Below are 19,555 nucleotides of genomic sequence, written 5' to 3' on the forward strand. Positions count from 1 at the left end.
CATGCGCAAAGTACGATTTAGCACTTCTGCGCATGCGCAACCACCGAAACCCAGAAGTAACCCGTTCCAGTACTTCCGGGTTTTGGCGGTCCGTAACCTGAAAAAATGCAACCTGAAGTGTTTGTAACCCAAGGTATGACTGTGCTGGAAATCACATCTGTGCACGTCCAGATGCTGAAAATTGCTTCTGCGCAGGTGCAATTTTTGGCATCTGGGCACGCACAGAAGCAATTTCCGGTGCCGCAGACATGCGCAGATGTGAATTCTGGCATTGCACTGTGCCTGTGATGGCCTGGGAATCTGATTCAGAAGCTGAATTGGAGGAATCCCAGCCTGCACAGGAGTCCCCGCCTCCAGGGCCAGCTGAGCCAGGGCAGGGGTTTGAATCTGAAGGGCCCTCACCTGTGCTGGATCCTAGGAGCAGACACCAGCTGAATCCGCTCTGGCTCAGGAGGTGATCGAGGACCCATTGCCTGCAGGTGCTCCTCTCCCAGCCCTGTCAGGGGAAGGTGAGGTTGCCTCTGGGTCCAGTAACCCTCCAGCCTCTCCTGAGCTGCAGAGGTTCAAGGCAGAGAGGTGGAGGGAACTAAGTTCTCTCAGGAGGAGTGCTTGCCTTAAGGCCAGGGAAGGCAAGTCACCTGTGGGCCGGGACCGCCCTAGGCCTTAGAGGAGATAAAGGCCAGTCAGCCCAGGCCCAGGTTGCAGGAGCAACATCGTTGGAAACCTGTTCCTGTCAGCACCCTGACCTGCTTGGCTCCTTACCTTGGACCCTGCATCAGCCTCGGACCACGCCACACGGTAACCCCCCGGGACCAGCACAGTGCCAGTCCTTTCCACGGACAATCTCCGTGGGAGTGATCCAGTCCATGGCCGGTAATGGGCTTCAGACACAAAGTGCATCGATGAGGCAGTCTTGAAGTACCAGCTCTCCTCAATTTCTAGTACAGTGGTACCTCGGGTTAAGTACTTAATTCGTTCCGGAGGTCTGTTCTTAACCTGAAACTGTTCTTAACCTGAAGCACCACTTTAGCTAATGGGGCCTCCTGCTGCTGCCGCACCGCCAGAGCCCGATTTCTGTTCTTATCCTGAAGCAAAGTTCTTAACCTGAAGCATTATTTCTGGGTTAGTGGAGTGTGTAACCTGAAGCGTATGTAACCTGAAGCGTATGTAACCCGAGGTACCACTGTAATAGATCATGGATGGGGAACCTTTTTTGGGTTGGGGGGGCACTTGCCAGTGGTGGGCAGGACCAGAGGTAAAATAGGATGGTCAACTAAAGCAAATTTTACCTTTGCTGAGTAGTCTTGTTTCTAAACACGCACGCACTGCATCTCCAAGGCGGCATGAGATGATAAGAAGACATTCCAGATAGGCAACTATACTGGTAAAGGTAAAGAGACCCCTGACCGTTAGGTCCAGTCATGGACAACTCTGGGGTTGTGGCGCTCATCTCACTTTATTGGCCGAGGGAGCCTGCGTACAGCTTCTGGGTCATGTGGCCAGCGTGGCTAAGCCGCTTCTGGCGAACCAGAGCAGTGCACAGAAATACCATTTACCTTCCCGCCGGAGCGGTACCTATTTATCTACTTGCACTTTGACGTGCTTTCAAACTACTAGGTTGGCAGGAGCAGGGACCGAGCAACGGGAGCTCACCCCTTCGTGGGGATTCCACCTTTTGATCTGCAAGCCCTAGGCTCTGTAGTTTAACCCACAGCGCCACCCACAAATATATTGGAGGAGGATGCAAAATAAGGCTAGTCAGAGGCTGTGGCCCAGGGTTCGGCAAGGTTTCTCAGAATCTCAGTTTCGACGGGTTAGCTGGGTTTCCCATTGGTGAAAACATACACCACATATGACCTGAATCTCTCTCTCTCTCCTTTATTGTAACCCACAATAATTATGGCTTGAAAAGGTGCAGGTGCGTCAGGGTGTCCTGCTTCAAGCTGAGCCCTTTCTCGTAGAACTGGGAATCCTTTGAAAGAAAGAAAAACCACTGTCCCCCCCCCCGCTTTTTTTAAATGCCGGCAATTTTTTAAAAAAGAAGAAGAGAAGTGGGGTTCCTGTGAGATGGGAAACCTTAGACGGGAGTGAAATTAACCAGGCAGAAACTGACAGGCTAACTAACCAGGCGGATCGCTGGGCTTCCCCCTTCCCTGCGGTGGGGGGTCGGGTGTCCTAACGCCCACGGACTCTGTCTGCCGCCTCCCACGGGCACACAGCAAGGAGGAAGACCCATTAGGCAGCCCCACCTCAAACTGTGTGACGCGGAGTTGCCATGACCACTCTTTTACGCTACAACGGCTGAGCCAGGGGAGAGGCACGGGGCGCATTTCAGCACCGCCGTGGCCGCGGACAGCAGCCTCGGCGCCGAGTCTCCGCTCTTCTTTCCCCCCTCCCTCCCCTCCCGTTCCCTGATTTCGGGCTTCCCTCCCCCCCTTGGCTCCGAGGGGGACTGGCGGGAGGCGGAGCCCTTGTGGACTTATCTCTCCCCCTGGCGCCCTCACAAGCTCCAGCTGATCCATCCCCGAAGGGAAACGGAGGGAGGACAAGGGCTGTGAGGGGTGCGCCTTGCCATTCTCTCGCCTGCAGGCTTGAGGGACGCTGAGGGGGAGAGGGGGACCAGGATCTACCGCTTCCACGAGGCCAACTCGGTAAGTGTTTGACCGAGGCAAGGAAGCCGAGGCAAGGCAAAGGTCTACACGAAGGGGTTTCTTTTAAGGTAGCTCAGAGGCATATATTTCTGGAGTTGCCTCTGGCGCTCCAGGTTGTTCGTTGTGGTCGTTCGTTGTTGTCACCCGCATAAATGTGCGTGGCATTCAGAATAACACTAGAGCGTAAGGAACCTAGAAACTATACCATCACATAGGGTCTGTCTTTTGGACGTAGTTCTGCATAGTTCTATAGAGACGGAGGACAGCGCGTCCGTGCATTCGGTTGTTTTCGGGGCTTGGATGAACCTCCTTGAGGTTTAGCAGCCCAGCAATTGTTTGACTGAGCATATCTAACTTTTGCCGACTGCTGTAAGACCTTTGGCCGCAGCCCATCAAAGTGTCGGGAGATGCTCAAGTTCCAGTGAGTCGCATTGTTTTCTAGCCGAGTTCCATTGGTTTTCTGTTGGTTGCAAGGAAGCGTGTGTTGGAAGTGTCTAACTTCTGTTGCTTTGTCCTCATCCCCCGAAAATGGAAAACGGAGGGATGCTGTCTTTGAACATGGGAATTCCATCCGTAGCATATAACATGGAAAATGGAAGAGGAAAGGAGTTGAAGCCGTAGCTTGTGCAATTCTTTACTATGTGTAAAGAATCCCTGGGTTCTGTGTAGTGTCTGAGACCCCCGGTATCTTTCGGACTTTCTAGAGCGTCCTTAGAAACTACCCGGGGTTGACTTTTTGGATTAAAAAATAGGCGCTGGTATATACTAACTGGATGTTCTATGAAGTCTGCTTTTTTAAAAATGTTTTTATTGAAGTTTTTCTTGGGTAACGAAAGTACATACAGCGTCTCTGCTTTCAGTTGATAGAGTCCTTTCTGTGGATCGTTTACATTCAGTGTTAGACACTAATGTTATAGACAGTATGAGGTTCGGGGAGAAGAGAGGTTGGGGGGATAGAACGGGGAAGAGAAAAGGGGGTTAGTAAACTTTCGTTATTTTACATAATCTATGTGCAAGGTTTTTGTGTCAGCGTCATGTGGGTCGGTCCCCCCCCCCCATTCATTTAAAGTCTGCTTTTGAGTAAAAATGTTCATAACGATAGAAGGTCTCCAGACAGCAGGACTTCCTAAATACTATTATAGATCCTTTGCAAGATGTGCATGTGGGCTAAAGAATCCTTGAGTCATGTATAAGTGCTATAAAAGATCATCTGAGCTCCAGAGGTGTGAAAGACTAGGCATGCTGTATAATCTTTAAGTGGTATATATAAGCACTCTTTCTCCCTCTTGCTCGCGTGCTTTGGATACTATAGGAGTTTTACATTTTCTGTGGGAACTCTCGATGCTACAGAAGATCTGCCCTTTGCATATTGATTTCATGAATTATGTTCTGAGGTTTTCTACAAGGTTTTGGGAAAGCTATATTGTGTAGGTAAATGTCATTCCCTGGACATGGCTTTGCATAAAAGGTTTCTGTCCATGTAGAGTCCCTGAGCTTTATTTAAGACCCCAAATTAGGGTTGTCATGTGTCCTCTTTTTCCAGGACATGTCCTCTTTTTCAGGGGTACAATTTGAGACAAATTGCATTTATTTGCTTTGAATAGCTGTCATAGCATCCTCTTTTTTGATCTTCAAAATATGGCAACCCTACCAAACTAACAACCATTATATTCTCCAGTCTTTCTGGATGCTGTACACTTCTTGAGCCTCATATATAGTCCCTTGGCAAATATATGTTCCCTTTTGCTAAATGGCTTCTAAAGCACTATACGTTCTAAAAGCCCACCGACTACCTTTAGTTTAAAAGAAATCTGCATATTTGTAAGTATATAAAATGGTGAGTGCTATGACGCAGGTGGCGCTGTGGGTTAAAGCCTCAGCGCCTAGGACTTGCCGATCGAAAGGTCGGCGGTTCGAATCCCTGCGGCGGGGTGTGCTCCCGCTGCTCGGTCCCAGCGCCTGCCAACCTAGCAGTTCGAAAGCACCTCCGGGTGCAAGTAGATAAATAGGGACCGCTTACCAGCGGGAAGGTAAACGGCGTTTCCGTGTGCGGCTCTGGCTCGCCAGAGCAGCGATGTCACGCTGGCCATGTGACCCGGAAGTGTCTCCGGACAGCGCTGGCCCCTGGCCTCTTGAGTGAGATGGGCGCACAACCCCAGAGTCTGTCAAGACTGGCCCGTACGGGCAGGGGTACCTTTACCTTTACCTTATGACATTATTTGTCCCTGGGACTAACTAGGAACCTGTTGAGTTTTGGATTATGAGACTTCTCAAGATACATTTGGATTCATCAATGGACTGTAGACTCATTTTATTGAACCTGCAAAACCCCTTTATATATGCAAAGTCAGATCATTAGTCCATTTAGTCCATGGTCATTTACTATTAGAGTGTCAGTATGGTGTAGTGGTTAGACTGTTGGATAAAGCACTGGGAAATGGAGGTACAAATTCCTATTCAGCCACAAAGCTCACTGGGTGATGTTGAGCCTGTCACTGCCTCTCAGCCTAGCCCAACTCACAGGGTTCTTGTGTGGATGAAATGAGGAGGGGGAGAACCAGGTATGCCACCTTTAGCTCCTTGGACAAAAAGATAGGATGTAAATGCAATCAATCAATATACTCGGCAGAAGTTCTTCAATGTCTCTCAGGAAGATGTCTTTCCCAGCCCCTCTACTTCACTGAAATTGAGACTAGTAGCTTACAGATATTAAGCATGTGCATTTAGCACTGGTGCTTTTGGCCAAGTTAGGGTTTTAGAACCCCAAAATCTGCTAAGATCCCTGGGTCTCTTTAGAAAGGTATTTCCAAGCTCTGAATAGTTTCGGATGCTAGAGAGATCTGACCAACCCCTTTTCTGCCCTAGAATTTCACTTGTGTTACGTGATACTAGGAAGGCTACTGAATTCTTATATCACGGGGGTGGGGTGCATGGGTGCATGCAAGTGAAAAACAGGGGCATTTGCTTCTAGAGTTGACATAATTATTCAACCTTAGGTCTTCAGATGCTGTTGGACTTCAAGTCCCATCACCCCTGACCATCAATTAAGCTTGCTGGGGATGATAGGAGTTTTAGACCTCTGGGAATCCAAGGTTCAAGAGCACTTTCTATAACATCCATTGCCACTATTGTCCTTTAAAGTAGGTGGCCCACCCTTACATTTATTTTCTCTGTAGTGGATGTCTGTGGGGGTGTGGGGGTGTGAAATAAATGGTTTTATGAGCAGAAGTCAAGGCAGTACATTTGCCTTTCACTTATTCAACTTGCACTGTAAACTCAGATTTCTAGCACTAATTCTTCAATAACTTCCTATCCACAGGGTCAACTTTCTCCTGCCACCCTCTCCCCCATTTTTCTTATTTTAGCCATCCCAATGTGCTTCATTCAGTCCTTTCAAGTTTGTCATGCCAATTCTCCCCATGGTGCTTTGATGGCAATAAATTTTCATAAATGAATCATTGGTCAAAATGATTTGGTTCTCTGAGAAGCTGTTAGAAGCTGGAGAGAGATGTTGGAATAATTTCCCCTTACAGCCACAGGTGGGTTGAGGCTGTATAAACATTTGGCACTGAGGGGCAAACAAGCTAGAGTTTCCGCCTCTAAAATTATTCCATGTTCTTTATTTTTCCCTTCTTTTTATATGACTTGAATTGTCTTTATCTTGTCTCTGTGCCCCCAAAGCCTACGATGAATCAGCAAGCTGAAAAGAGCAGTCACTTTGATGAATTAATCTGCACTTCTGTTTCTTAACTGTTTATTATTTTACCAGGAGCTATGGTTCAAAACAGCAACATTGACTCTAAACAGCAGTATTTATTTTTGTTGCGTTTCCCAGCCATTTAGAAAGCAAACACAGTTTAAACTGAACTCAGATGCAGAATTTGCTCTGAAGCTTCAGAAGGGGGCTCTGCTTTATAACTTGTGTCATAATGCAAAAGCTAGAAAGTACTTCTGAGCACACAAACAGTGAGTGAATTGCCACATCCTAGCCAATGCAGACTGCAATTGCTTTTCCACCTGAAGCAACGATATTAAAATGAAGTCCACTAATTTTCACCTCCATCTGACTCCACGCTAGACCAGGGTAGAGAAATTCAGACCCAGGCCTCTCTGTATGACCCTTGATATATTTCTAGGTCCTATCTGCTTTCCACCCTCCCACCCAACCTCCTAACCTTGACTGAGTGTTTTCGTCTGGCTAGAATACGTCCTAAAACTCTGATAACGACTTCTGCTTGCCCTGACAGAGGAGACTAGTCTATTGTACAAAGCAAAGATGGACATTCATCCCACTGACCACTTTTGTCTTTCACCCTGCCAGTCACTGCAAGTGGACCCCAGAAGGTTGCCTTAGAAGGAATTGGAGTTCTTTAGTTGAAAAAGATTCCCCACTCTTGTTTTAGACTCTGAAATTCATGTTCTTGAACTTGAAGGTGGGCTATAAGTGAAAGTGGTGGGATTTGCAACAAAATGTTGTAATATGCCTGTGTTCCTGTTAGGGCTTCAGAGGTCCAGCAGCCATGCCTTTCCACCAAATACTGCCCACTCCACCAGTCAGCCAGCATCCCATGACCATGGTCACTGAGCTTTACTTCCTCCGCTTTGTCCCTGCTTCTGCACACTTTGGAGTTCACTGGCGTCTGCTGGTACCTCTCTGTTGTCTGTGGATGGTGCCTTTTTGACTATGTAAAAATATCCATATTCATTGAATGAGCTGGCTATTCATACATAGCAGGGGTAGGAAACCAAGTGTGGCTGGCTGGTGGGCTGGATCTTGACCTCCCTCAAACCCTGCAGGGCATTCTGGCAGGGAGATAAGGCCACCCACCTGTCAATCTGCTGAAATCACCAAGACATGAAGAGAATTATTTTCTTAGCCTGTGCAGAAAGCTTAGCCTCTATGAAAGCTATTTTTTAAAAATTTGAAGGGCTGTGCATAGGCCCCCAGCCCACCCTGTGGCCCAAAAATCTGCAGCCCCTAGATTTACCTTGTTCCTGCCCCAGGAGATACCCACCACAGATTCATACCTGAAGCAATGCAGAACTTTTAAGGGAGTCCACCAAAGCAGTTTGTCTCCCAGGTAGGGATGTTAAATAAAAGACAAGACCAGGGAGTATAAAATAAGGCACCCAGTAGTTCCCTAGTTTATTCTACTGCAGTAAGTCAGCACCCATAGAACAAGTTTGAATGGAACTGCCCCAAACAAGGAGACTTCATACATTGGCACAATATACATTTTCTATCACAGGGTTAAGTAAAGTTGCCATAAAGTTGTTGAGCTATTTTAAAGGAAATTCGGGGGGGGGGGGAGCCCATTTACAACACATGGGTTGACATATGTCCAGATTTAAGCGATTCTCACCCAGACACTGTTTCTGATGGCAAAATTTTGGCAATTTCCAGGAAATTCTGGATTTATGGCTTTCTTAGAAACTCATGCAAGGATCCTTCTCTTTGTACAGGCACTTGGTTTTCTGGAACATATATATTGGGGTGATTCTGCTTTGTGAAACAAATTTAACAGGTGTTGGGGGTGTCTTTTGATATCTTCTACCTAAGGGCGTGCAAATCCTGCCAGAGGAATTCTGCTTTGTAGTTTGATTACTGAATCTTAAGCCAGCTGCTTCTGCAGAAAGCCCTGATTCCATTGATTTCACATCCTTCGCCCAACATGATCAGCTTCTTCTTGCTGACAGTTAATGACCCTGGATAGATTGACACAAGAAAGTTTTACACCTGTTTGCACTGCTTTGTGTTTTCTGGTCTTATTACAGCCACATAAAGTTAGTTGTGCAAGCAATGTTGCCATCAGGGTAGGACTTCAGAACAGAATGAGCAGGGCAGCCCTTAAACACAGCAGGACCAGCTTTCTACATTTTCAAGTAACTGAAATAGAGCATATTGCCACCTAAAGGATACATCTCAATACAATTAAGTCTACAGTCCAAAGTCACCTAACTGCACCACTGTCTGCTGGTGTTGCTTCAAAGTCTGTTTCAGTTGCATTAGGAAAGAGGATAACTGCTAGAACCGAAAAATCACAATGCTGCTACTTTTTCCTATGGCTAGAATGGATTGAAATGTCACTGCTGACGTTATTACCATGCTGCTGAAAGACGAGGAGAGAATGATGGATGGGGCCAAAGTGAGGAGCTTTGCTTCAATATGCATTGCAAGCCTTTCCCACCTGTAGCATAAATAAGATTTGCTGAATGCCATTGCCAGTTGCTTCTGCGTGAAGGTGTGGCTCAGCTTTCTTAATGACCATGCTATATCACTACAAAGCTTAAATGTGAAACTCCCATATGCCAAGCAACAGTTAGGACTTATTCACAAGACCACGCCAGTAACAATGTGGCTGTTAATAATCACCATACACAGACATCCCCTTCAAGTGTTCCGATTGTTCCAGGACATCCCCAGAATTACAGAAGCCATCCCAGCTTCTGATTTGATCCCGGAATGTCCCATTTTGCTCCTCTAGTGTTGCCGCCACCAAGCTCAGGGAGGAGGATGAGCCGGCGCTAGCAGTTGACGCTGGCACTTGCAGTGCTGCTGCTCACTCACGCAGGTCAGCTGATTCATGTGAGAGCATGGCACCAAAAGACACGTGCTCTGATCTTCATCAGAGGAATGTTGGAAGGTGTGCCTGGAGGTTACAACAGAGGAAGCCATGACTGTTAGGATGGTATGATATGGCTTTAGATGTATAGTGCAGATGGGGCCAAGCTTAAGTCATTTCCCCACCATAACATTTAACACACATTTCAAGCGCATGGCTTCCCCCAAAGAATCCTGGGGACTGTAGTTTACCCCCAAACACTTGTGTTTGACAAATCACTGATCTCACCTATGTCTTTGAAGGGCAATGTCATGAATGCAAGGTTAGAAACTTGTCCATAACTTAGTACAGCAGGTTGACTACTCAGGTTTCAAAAAGCCATGTTACTGTTTGTTCTTATCCCACAGCATTTCATTGGGAGGTTCACGCTTTCATCGGTGACAAGATGTGCATTTCATATTTTTGCCAAAGGATCCAGTGATTCATCACATTGACTCTTCGGCAGTGCATACTTGGCAAAAATCCAGCTATCGTAAGTTTGAATCTGTTTATTTCTCAGTGGAGACTCTGCTAAGAAAGTTAACCTCTTGCAATAGGAGGTAGAAAATATATACGGAAGCCCAATTGTAAGTTAGATAATAGTGTGCAAGCTTTCTGGGTTTCATCAGGAAGAAATGTTCAGGTATATTATTTCTACCCCAAGCTAATCCCACCTTCTTTCTGTCTTTTGGGGCAGAGGACACATCTGAACAAAGCCCATCAACCAACAGGTGTCTCAATAGGAGCTTGATAAATTTGATTCCCCCCCACCAGCTAGCAAAACTGGAGGGGGCGTGTATGTCAGGCTGGAAATACTACCTCTTACTTTTCAGAGCATGATATGTGCATAGTTAAAGGCCACCACAGATTTGGAGTGGGGAGAGCTGGAAATGGTGTGTGTTTATGGGTGTGTGCATATGCATGTGTACATGTGTGTGAGAGGGGGGCATATGTAGTGGGTGTATGTGGTCTGAAAATATAGTATGTGTATGCATATGCTGGTTACTCCCACTGCTAGAATATGGCCCTCAGAGAGGTGGGTGCCTAGCAATATGCTCCCTGGGCTTAGAAACAATAGCCAGTCCTGTTCTACACAATGCACTCAAGCACAATAGGACTTTGTATTATATGAATGTCATTATTGGGTACTAGGAAGGTAGGTTGGGGAGAACATGGCCTCTGTTGTAGAGATCATTGAATGCTAAAAAATTGGCCTATTTTTATTTATTTAAAAAGAGCAGTTACCTAGTCCTCAAGAGCCCTTTTCTGATTATTGAAATATGGGAATACTCAACATAGAATCATAGAATCATAGAATTGAAGAGTTGGAAGGTACTCAAAGGATCACCTAGTACAACACCCCCACCCCCACTGTAATGCAGGAATCACAGCTGACATACGGCCGTCCAACTTCTGCTTAAAAATCTCCAAGGAAGGAGAGTCCATCACCTTCTGAAGAGGTCTGTTCCACTGTTGAACAGCTCTTACCACCAGAAAGTTCTTCCTCACATTTACCTGGAATTGCCTTTCTTGTATTTTGAATCCATTGGTTTGGGTCCTACCCTCTGGAACATCAGAATGCAGACTAATAACATAAAGAAAAACACATAGAACAGGAGTGAGGGCACACCTTTTGTCTCTACTCCTGATCTCTACGCATTGACCATTCCATTGTGCATAGAGCCTGAGGAAGTGGTAGGTGCAATTTGATGCTCTATAAGGTTCCCCATCATGGGGTGAACAGCTGCACTTATTTAATTTGCACATGTGTAGACTCCATTCAGAAATAAACAATATGTGGAAGTCAGGACAGGAGTCAGAATAGCAAGGGCATTTCTGCTCTCCCTCCATGTCTACTATGTATTTTGGAAAGTTGTTTGCATTTGGACACTTCTTAAAATATTATAGCCTGCCAACCTAGCAGTTCGAAAGCACCTCCGGGTGCAAGTAGATAAATAGGGACCGCTTACTAGCGGGAAGGTAAACGGCGTTTCCGTGTGCTGCGCTGGCTCACCAGATGCAGCTTTGTCACGCTGGCCACGTGACCCGGAAGTGTCTCCAGACAGCGCTGGCCCCTGGCCTCTTAAGTGAGATGGGCGCACAACCCCAGAGTCTGTCAAGACTGGCCCGTACGGGCAGGGGTACCTTTACCTTTACCTTTACCTAAAATATTATAGCTAAATTTTTCATGGTGGTTCCTGAGCTAAAGGAGTAAATTTATATTTGGATAGAACTGGATGCCATTTTAAATCAAGATGGTGGGCTGAGCCTATCAAAGCACTAGTGATTTGAATCACTGATTCTGAAACTGAAGTGCGCTTTTTATGTTGTTGTTCCTTATACTTCCCAAACAACAACAGATATGAGGCTGTTAGGAATAAATATTCCCAGATTTCAACTGTGTGAAAAAGGGTTCAGAATCAGATGGGAGGGGCCTCAGAAACAGTATGGACAGATTCTGTCCAGTGCTTAGCTATGTTTTTATGAGCAGTCACATTTTGTAGATATTGATGTTTTAGTTTGGTTGGGTCTGGCCATCACCATGTAACTTGATGGCTTGGTGCTATTTGCTTCACATTTCTTCTGAAGTGGGTGGGAAGTGCTAGTTTACCCAGAAGTAAGTACTGCTGAGTTCAATGCAACTCTTAAATAAGGCTGCTTAATATACTAAACAAAGCTTAGTATTAATGTTCCCCATTAGTATTGCTCAAAACCAGTTTGTGTGGAAGATGCTGCAATATTTAAGGCAACTTAAATGCATTTTTAAAGGCTACAAAAATACAGTTAAATAAAAAAAATGCACTGACTGGAGAAGTTATCTCATACCAGATCCATCCCACCAAGTACTGTCTATCCCGAGTAGCAGTGGCGATGCAAGTTCTCCAAGGACAGAAGTCTTTTCCATCACTCGCTGCATCATCAACTACCAAATCTACTAACCTGGAGAAGCCTGGGAACTCCTGCAGGTAAAATATGTGCTCTATCTAACACACAGGTATGGCCCTGGTTACAAATAGAATAGTATATAGTACAAATAGAATAGTATATAAAAGTCCAGAAGACAGGAGAGTTAAATACCATCAAAATATTTGCCAATGTAAACCAGCTTTAACCTGGTACCTAAACAATGCTAATGGCGGCGCCTGGTGAATGTATTTTGGGAGCAGCATTCCATAATCAAGGAACTGCAAGAGAGGGCCTTGCTCCTGGTAAATGTCCGTGTGATTCTAGCCACAGCTCAGGGGTACAGAATATATTTCAGCCAGAGGGCCACAGTCCCTTCTGGGCAACCTTCTGAGGGCCACATGCCAGTGGTGGGTGGGGAAAAGCAATTAATGTAATATTTTTCCCCTTATATGGTAGGCTAGCTTCTATACTTACTATCACACAACTCTCTCTATCTGCCACCAAGGAGCATTATCAGGGTTCAGGGACACATTCAAGCCAGGCAACAAACACTCAAGGAGGGCAGGGTGTGTGAAGGGTGTAGCCTGTGGAGAGGACCAGACAGAGAGCCCTAGAAGGCTGCATTTGGCTCTTGGGGCCCAAGGTTCTCCACCCCTGCCATAGATGAAGTTATAACCAGGACTTGGATAGCTACCTAGTGGCCTTCTGTTCAGGCTAACAACCTGGCTAATGCTTGTTTCAGATGGTAGAAAATCAATATTGCGTATTTCCCCAAGACCATTGGCTTCCAAGCAGCTGACTCTTTTTCTCTCTTCTTCCTGCCCCCCATCAGGTAGGTTAGGGGCATATGGTTTTTGGTTACCATGAGTCTTGTAAGAGATATAGGACGATAATGGCATGGAAAGCTTGCAGCAGCAGTCCATGTACTACCATGAGATAAGAGAGTAAACAAACAACCGCAGTACGTATGTTGAAATTAGCTTAATGGAGCATGTCTTCAAAGCCCATGATTAAAAGAGATTGGCTCTAGCCTGCTTCCATTTCTTACACCCTGGCTCATGTGATGTAGTGAGGGCCAAGGGTCTTTTTGTGTGAAGTTTGGCGCATGGCAATGTGTTCACATGCCCCACTTCTACAAGGTAAACTGCCAGGGAGCATTTGAGGCACCACATTAAGAGTGATGCAGGTAGAACCGATGGATGGTATCCCTGTGGCATTGTCAATACTTAAATTTGTTAGGTCCATTATAGGATCATGTGTCCTGGCATGAATTAGATGCAGTAAACTCTGGTCCATGGACAAATGTGGCCCTGCATCATGCAGAAAGTAGATTTGAATTCACCTCTCAACAGCTGATGGGTGGTGAGTTGAAATGTGCTAGATCAGCTGTGCATCTGAGTTCCCCAGGCAGAACTTGATTGCGCAACTGTATCCCTGCAGAAAGCAGTACTGCTCAGTACTTTGCATGGGATTGGCAAAGCCCTTGCACTGTCATTTCCAAGTGCTTGAAAACTGCTGCACAAAGTACTTTGGCAGGCGGGAAGGGCAACGCACCTGCCAGTCACTGCCCACCATCAAAGCTGGCCTATTGAGGTAGGATTGGAGATTCCCTGGCAAATCCTGAAATGTGTTTAATCATTTAGGAGCATTTGTATGCTACTTCAAGGCAGCTCACAATGCCCACTCTTCAGAAGCATCTCTTGATGCGATGCTTGAAGCTGCCTAGAATGACTCATACGAATCATAATGAGCCCAAATCTTTCTTGCAATCATAGACACAATTGCCTAAGAGTATTTGAGCACATCATGATTCATATGGTGCATTCCAGGTATCTTCAGTCACTACATCAAGAGGCATTTAACATATTCCAGAGGACTCTTCCAAATAGCAAAGTGGATGATTTTCTTAAATTTGTATTTATTTTATTTTTAATTGTTCAGACATATTGGAGATATTTTAGCTGGAGGATTCTGGAATTGTAATATTCTTAAATGACTAGGAAAGCTAGGGACAATGTGGTCCTAAATGTTCTTAAAAGGTAAAGGGACCCCTGACCATTAGGTCCAGTCATGGCCGACTCTGGGGTTGCGGCGCTCATCTCGCTTTATTGGCCAAGAGAGCCGGTGTACAGCTTCCGGGTAATGTGGCCAGCATGACTAAGCCGCTTCTGGCAAACCAGAGCAGCACACAGAACACCGTTTACCTTCCTGCCAGAGTGGTACCTATTTATCTACTTGCACTTTGACATGCTTTCGAACTGCCAGGTTGGCAGGAGCAGGGACCGAGCAACAGGAGCTCACCCCGTCATGGGGATCCGAACCACCGACCTTCTGACTGGCAAGTCCTAGGCTCTGTGGTTTAACCCGCAGCTTACTCAGCTGTAAATCTTATTGAGCATAGGAACTTTATTTCTCAAATACACTTCAGAGTGCAAGCTGATTTTTGTCTCTTGCATTGAACCTAGTGGAGGCTGGTTCATATAGACTGAATGAGGGATTACCCCACTAGCTCCAAAACACCCTCAGCCTACTGCATCTGCCTGCCTTCTTGCCCACTGGTTATCAGCCTATAGTCTAAGTGCTGCTGTTATAGAACACGGTAGAGAGGAGACTAGGCTATGTCATTGGCTCTGGCTCCTCCTACTGTTGAGCCCCCCTGCCTGAAGCCTACCACCAGCCCCAATGGCCATTAGTCACCACTGATTAGACTAGATGTTTCAAATTCACCTGAGCATCTCTACATCTCTCCAAATTTAGGCTACACCCATAACATTAGAATTATAAATATTAGTTTGTTAAAGAAAGTGTTAGTGTGGGTTTCAGTAGGCAGGGAGAGAGAATACCCTTAATTTTTGTTGGCACGAAACCAATGTTTGCTAGAGCTAGCCAGCTAGTTTCCAGGTGCTTCTGCACTGTCTAACTTGCAAGGCAACATGAAGATTGCATCTCTGTAGGCCTAACACTTCATGCCATGCACCCATTATATTGGGTTTCCATGGCAGCAAAACACCTTTTCCAGGTGTCTCTCTCTATATGTCATCTCCACTCTTCCTCATCTGTTTTCTTGCTAGAGACGAGCCATTCTAAGGCACAACTTAATTTCAGAAACAAAATCTTGAACTAGGTGCCTAAATTATTTAATTTAGAAAAAGAATATAAAGATGAAAATGTGGGGCAGGGAGAAATAATTTTTCATGTGCAAGGATACCTATTTGATACAATTAGGGATACGTCCTAGGGGAGAAAAGAACAGCCAAATAGAGTCAGTTGATGTCTTCTGAGCTCTTCTGATCTTCCACCCATGGAGATGCTCTGCGTTCCTTATACAGTGGTACTTCGGGTTACATACGCTTCAGGTTATATACGCTTCAGGTTACAGACTCCACTAGCCCAGAAATATTGCTTCAGGTTAAGAACTTTGCTTCAGGATGAGAACAGAAATCGTGCTCCGGCAGCAGGAGGCCCCATTAGCTAAAATGGTGCTTCAGGTTAAGAACAGTTTCAGGTTAAGTATGGACCTCCAGACAAATTAAGTACTTAACCCGAGATACCACTGTAGTAGCAAGCACCTTTGAATCCACTTCACTCCACCTCCAAAGAGTAATTGCTGATTCACATCACCCTGAAACAAGGCTACTATGCAAGCTGCAAGGTATCTGAGCTTGGGTGTGCTATGAAATAACTGTAGGTTGTGTCCAATGCTAGTCCTACTCAGGATAGACACATTGAAATCAATGTTCATGGCTAATTTCAGTTCATTAATTTCAGCAAGTCTATTGAAAATGAGAAGTTCAGTGGGTCTACCCTGAGCAGAACTTAGTTGGTTATAACCCAATATCATTGTATCTTTGTGCAAGTTTGTCTCTTTCCCCCCACCACACAGGGTATTGCTTCACTGCTCCACTACAAAGACATCTGAGTCAGACACAGTTCTGCAAGGCTTTAGAGTGTATTGAGATGCCTCACCATAAACTCCTATTCCAAAAACACCACAAAAATAAATATAATTTTTATATATAAATATAAAAATAATTTTAAATTACTTGATAAATATGTGCAGTGAGGGAAGAAGGCTACCGCTCATTGGACGCTGGTCTTTTGGGGCAAATAGGGTACTGCTATATCAATCTTAGTATGTCCTCTGCCTACCCCCACCTGCCTGCCTTCTTTCTTTCAACAACAGAGGTGATAATCCCTTCGTGTCAGCTTGATCCTTCTGCAGCTCAGTGTTGCCCTTTGTAAAACTAAGCAGGGGAGAGGATGATAACAAAACTAGAATTAGTGGGCTCCACCTGTCATTGGCTCTGGCTCTTGTCCATCTCTTGTTGGTCTCCCTTTCTTATGACCTACCAGTCCCAACAGGAATCAAACACCACTGCCCTTACTCAGTGGTCGATCACATGCTTTGCATGCAGAGAGACCCGTGTTGGGTCCCAGACAGTTCCAGTTAATCAGATCAGCAGATAGTGTCAGGAAATACTTACTTCTGCCTAAGGCACTAGAGAGTTGCTGCTCTTCAGAGTTGACACTACTGGACTGGATGGTCAAATAGTCTCACATAGTATTAGGCAACTTCCTACTCACCTAAAACTCCATTTTAGGTATCTACTGGTATGTACAAGATATTAGAAAAAGCCAAATTGTCATTACTGTTCATTGTAATCTCCCTCTCCACCCTGCTTCCCATTCCCCAATCAATAATCAGGTGTTCACAAAATATAAAGAAAGGCAAATTTATTTTCCACTTTGAGTAAGAGTGCTCTAAGCAACATTTATTTCTTATTCTTTGAGGAGGAAACCGGGCCAATCTTTTTTTAAGAAATGAAATGAAATAAAAATATAGTGCAGACAATTTATTGGACAAGAGCACAAAGATTACAGATCCACAATATCAAGATGATTCCTTGAATGTAAATAATCAATGCTATAGACATTACAGAACATTTGTTATTATTTTTAAATCTACTTGCATATTTGCCATATTTGGTTGTGTACTTAATTACTGTAATTTCCTCTAATTGCACAGTACTGCAATTTCCCTTAATTACATTCATAGTGTGCATACTTAAAATCACAACACTGGGGCACTTAATTTTACAACAACCCATAATAAACCTCCAGGAAAACAATGCCTTCCCAATGTTGTGTTGGAAGCATTAGAAACCTGACATTCTTTTGGATTTCCCCCCTTGAGACACACACTTTTTGATGGCTGAGATAGATAGATAGATCTACCTACCTACCTACCTATCTACTGTAGCAAAAAATAATAATACAAGCTCCTAATACTAGCCATGATGGTTATGATGTATCTCCACTATTGGTATGCCTGTCTATGCCCATTGCTGGGCATCACAAGTGGTCAGTGTGCTGCTGCATTAAGATCTTGCTTTTGAGCTTCCCATAGGTTTGATTGGCCACTGTGAGGATGGGTTGCTGTACTAGGTGAACCATTGGTCTATCCAGGAGGGCTCTTGTTATGGTTTTTCCCCACACAATCATTGTATTTATGAGTGAAGAGTAGGATTTTGTCCACTGTTGGTACCTCTGTGAACTGCACGTTCAGTGATAGCTTTAACAAGGACAGCCTTAACACACACATAGTGAGCAGTAATTTTGGGGTCAAGGTTTATGGCCATAAGGCATGATTCTATCGCCTCTCTTCCAATGTAACTACTGAATACATGAATGAAGGAACCCCTCTCTAGCCAATTAGATTGGGTGGGTAGGACTTCCTTCCAAACCCGAGGTGGGGCAATCAATCAATTCCTGTGCTATTTGTCATGTCATTGAAGTGCTTGATCTGTCACTGCTTTTTAAGATGTCTCTGACTTCTTCCTTTGTGTTTTCCTCTTAGTTTACCAGCTGATTTCATGATGACTGAGGATTTAGATCCAAGATTCAGTTTTCTCACTTGGGATCAGATTAAAATACTGGATCAAGTGTTAAGTGAGGTGATCCCCATTCATGGCCGAGGGAATTTCCCAACGTTGGAGGTGAAGCCAAAATACATCATTTGTGCCGTCAAGGAGCAGCTGATCAAAAATCAGATCGCTGTCCAAGACATACGCCTGAATGGCTCCACAGCAAGCCACATCCTTTTAAAACAAAATGGTCCTAGCTACAAGGACCTGGATATCATTTTTTCTGCTGAGCTTCGAAATGAGCATCAATTTCAGGTTGTGAAGGAGTCTGTCCTTAATTGCATCTTAGACTTCTTACCAAAAGGTGTCAACAAAGAAAAGATCACAGCAAAGACAATGAAGGATGCCTATGTGCAGAAGATGGTGAAAGTGTCTACAGATTATGATCGCTGGAGTCTTATCTCCTTGACAAACAACAGTGGAAAGAATGTTGAGCTTAAATTTGTCAACTCTCTCCGACGGCAGTTTGAGTTCAGTGTTGATTCCTTTCAGATAATCCTCAATCCTGTGTTAGATGCCTACAGCAATGCAGATGGTGAGCTGTCAGAAGATTCTAATTTGTCCATCATTGCTGAAAGCATGTATGGAGACTTCGATGAGGCCATGGAGCACCTGAAGCACAAACTGATTGCCACAAAAAAACCCGAAGAGATCCGTGGTGGAGGCCTTTTGAAATATAGCAACCTTCTCGTTCGGGATTTTAAGCCAGTAAATGAGGCAGAAATTAAATCACTGGAACGTTACATGTGTTCTAGATTCTTCATTGATTTCCCTGATGTAACAGAGCAGCAGCGGAAGATTGAGTCATACTTGCGCAATCACTTCATTGGGGAGGGGAAGAGCAAGTACGACTACCTGATGACTCTGCGTGGGGTTGTGGACGAGAGCACGGTCTGCCTTATGGGACACGAGCGAAGGCAGACACTGAACATGATTACCATCTTGGCTCTCAAAGTGCTTGGAGAGCAGAATATCATTCCCAATGCAGCCAATGTAACATGCTACTATCAACCTGCTCCCTACATCAGCGACAGGAACTTCAACAATTACTATATTGCTCCTAGACAGCCACCCATTATCTACCAGCCCTATTCCTTTCACATTCCCATGCAAAGTGGCATGGTGTAGCCAACGACAAAACCTCATTGCCTTACATCATTGACCAACCTTTCCCTAGCCCCCCATTCCCCTGAGGGCTCTTCAAAATAAAGCCCATGTTAAAGCAAATTTTCCTATCACTTTTGATTTTCAGGACATCTTTTTTTGGGGTGAGTCTGTGCATGTTGCCAAACATTGGCCTGCTACTGAAATATTGTCCTACGTATTGAATGAACTGTGTGCTGGAGTTCATGTGAGATTCTCAGCAAGTTTCCTAAAACAGTTTATGTGCACCCTCATGTTTCTCTCTGTTTTGCAGCAATTTGGCCAGACCACCAACGTTGCCAACCAAGCAATAGTATCTTACAAATGG

At 45.0% G+C, this 19,555-nt stretch overlaps 1 protein-coding gene and 1 long non-coding RNA gene across 5 annotated transcripts; one reads left to right on the plus strand and one right to left on the minus strand.

Annotated features, from left to right (window-relative positions):
• Positions 1–1,858: 1,858 nt before the first annotated feature.
• LOC309361846 lies at positions 1,859–2,249 on the minus strand. Its single transcript, XR_014164664.1, has 2 exons — positions 2,126–2,249; positions 1,859–1,972 (listed from the first exon to the last, which is right to left on the minus strand). It is a non-coding gene; the product is annotated as an uncharacterized lncRNA (long non-coding RNA).
• A 77-nt stretch (positions 2,250–2,326) lies between these two features.
• On the plus strand, positions 2,327–19,311 carry TENT5D (terminal nucleotidyltransferase 5D). Of its 4 annotated transcripts, none has more exons than XM_081896728.1 (5): positions 2,327–2,651; positions 5,648–5,791; positions 9,622–9,746; positions 12,083–12,219; positions 18,018–19,311. In XM_081896728.1, exons 4-5 carry the CDS (start codon positions 12,125–12,127, stop codon positions 19,210–19,212), a joined length of 1,290 nt encoding a protein of 429 aa, XP_081752854.1. In that variant the 5' UTR covers positions 2,327–2,651; positions 5,648–5,791; positions 9,622–9,746; positions 12,083–12,124; the 3' UTR covers positions 19,213–19,311. The 4 variants fall into 4 exon arrangements, with proteins under 4 accessions (XP_081752854.1, XP_081752856.1, XP_081752853.1 ...); XM_081896730.1 differs by lacking the exon at positions 5,648–5,791 and adding an exon at positions 12,903–12,992; XM_081896727.1 differs by lacking the exon at positions 5,648–5,791.
• Positions 19,312–19,555: the final 244 nt, after the last annotated feature.

The sequence above is a fragment of the Podarcis melisellensis genome (assembly GCF_964234715.1).
Source record: "Podarcis melisellensis genome assembly, chromosome: Z".
NCBI lineage: Eukaryota > Metazoa > Chordata > Lepidosauria > Squamata > Lacertidae > Podarcis > Podarcis melisellensis.

What these genes read in the sequence shown, in the direction of transcription:
- TENT5D (XM_081896728.1), top strand. Translation starts at nt 12,125, where the DNA reads ATGCAAGTTCTCCAAGGACAGAAGTCTTTTCCATCACTCGCTGCATCA. An exon ending in AAGCCTGGGAACTCCTGCAG is followed by an intron (nt 12,220 to 18,017) that starts GTAAAATATGTG and finishes TTTTCCTCTTAG; the next exon opens with TTTACCAGCTGATTTCATGA.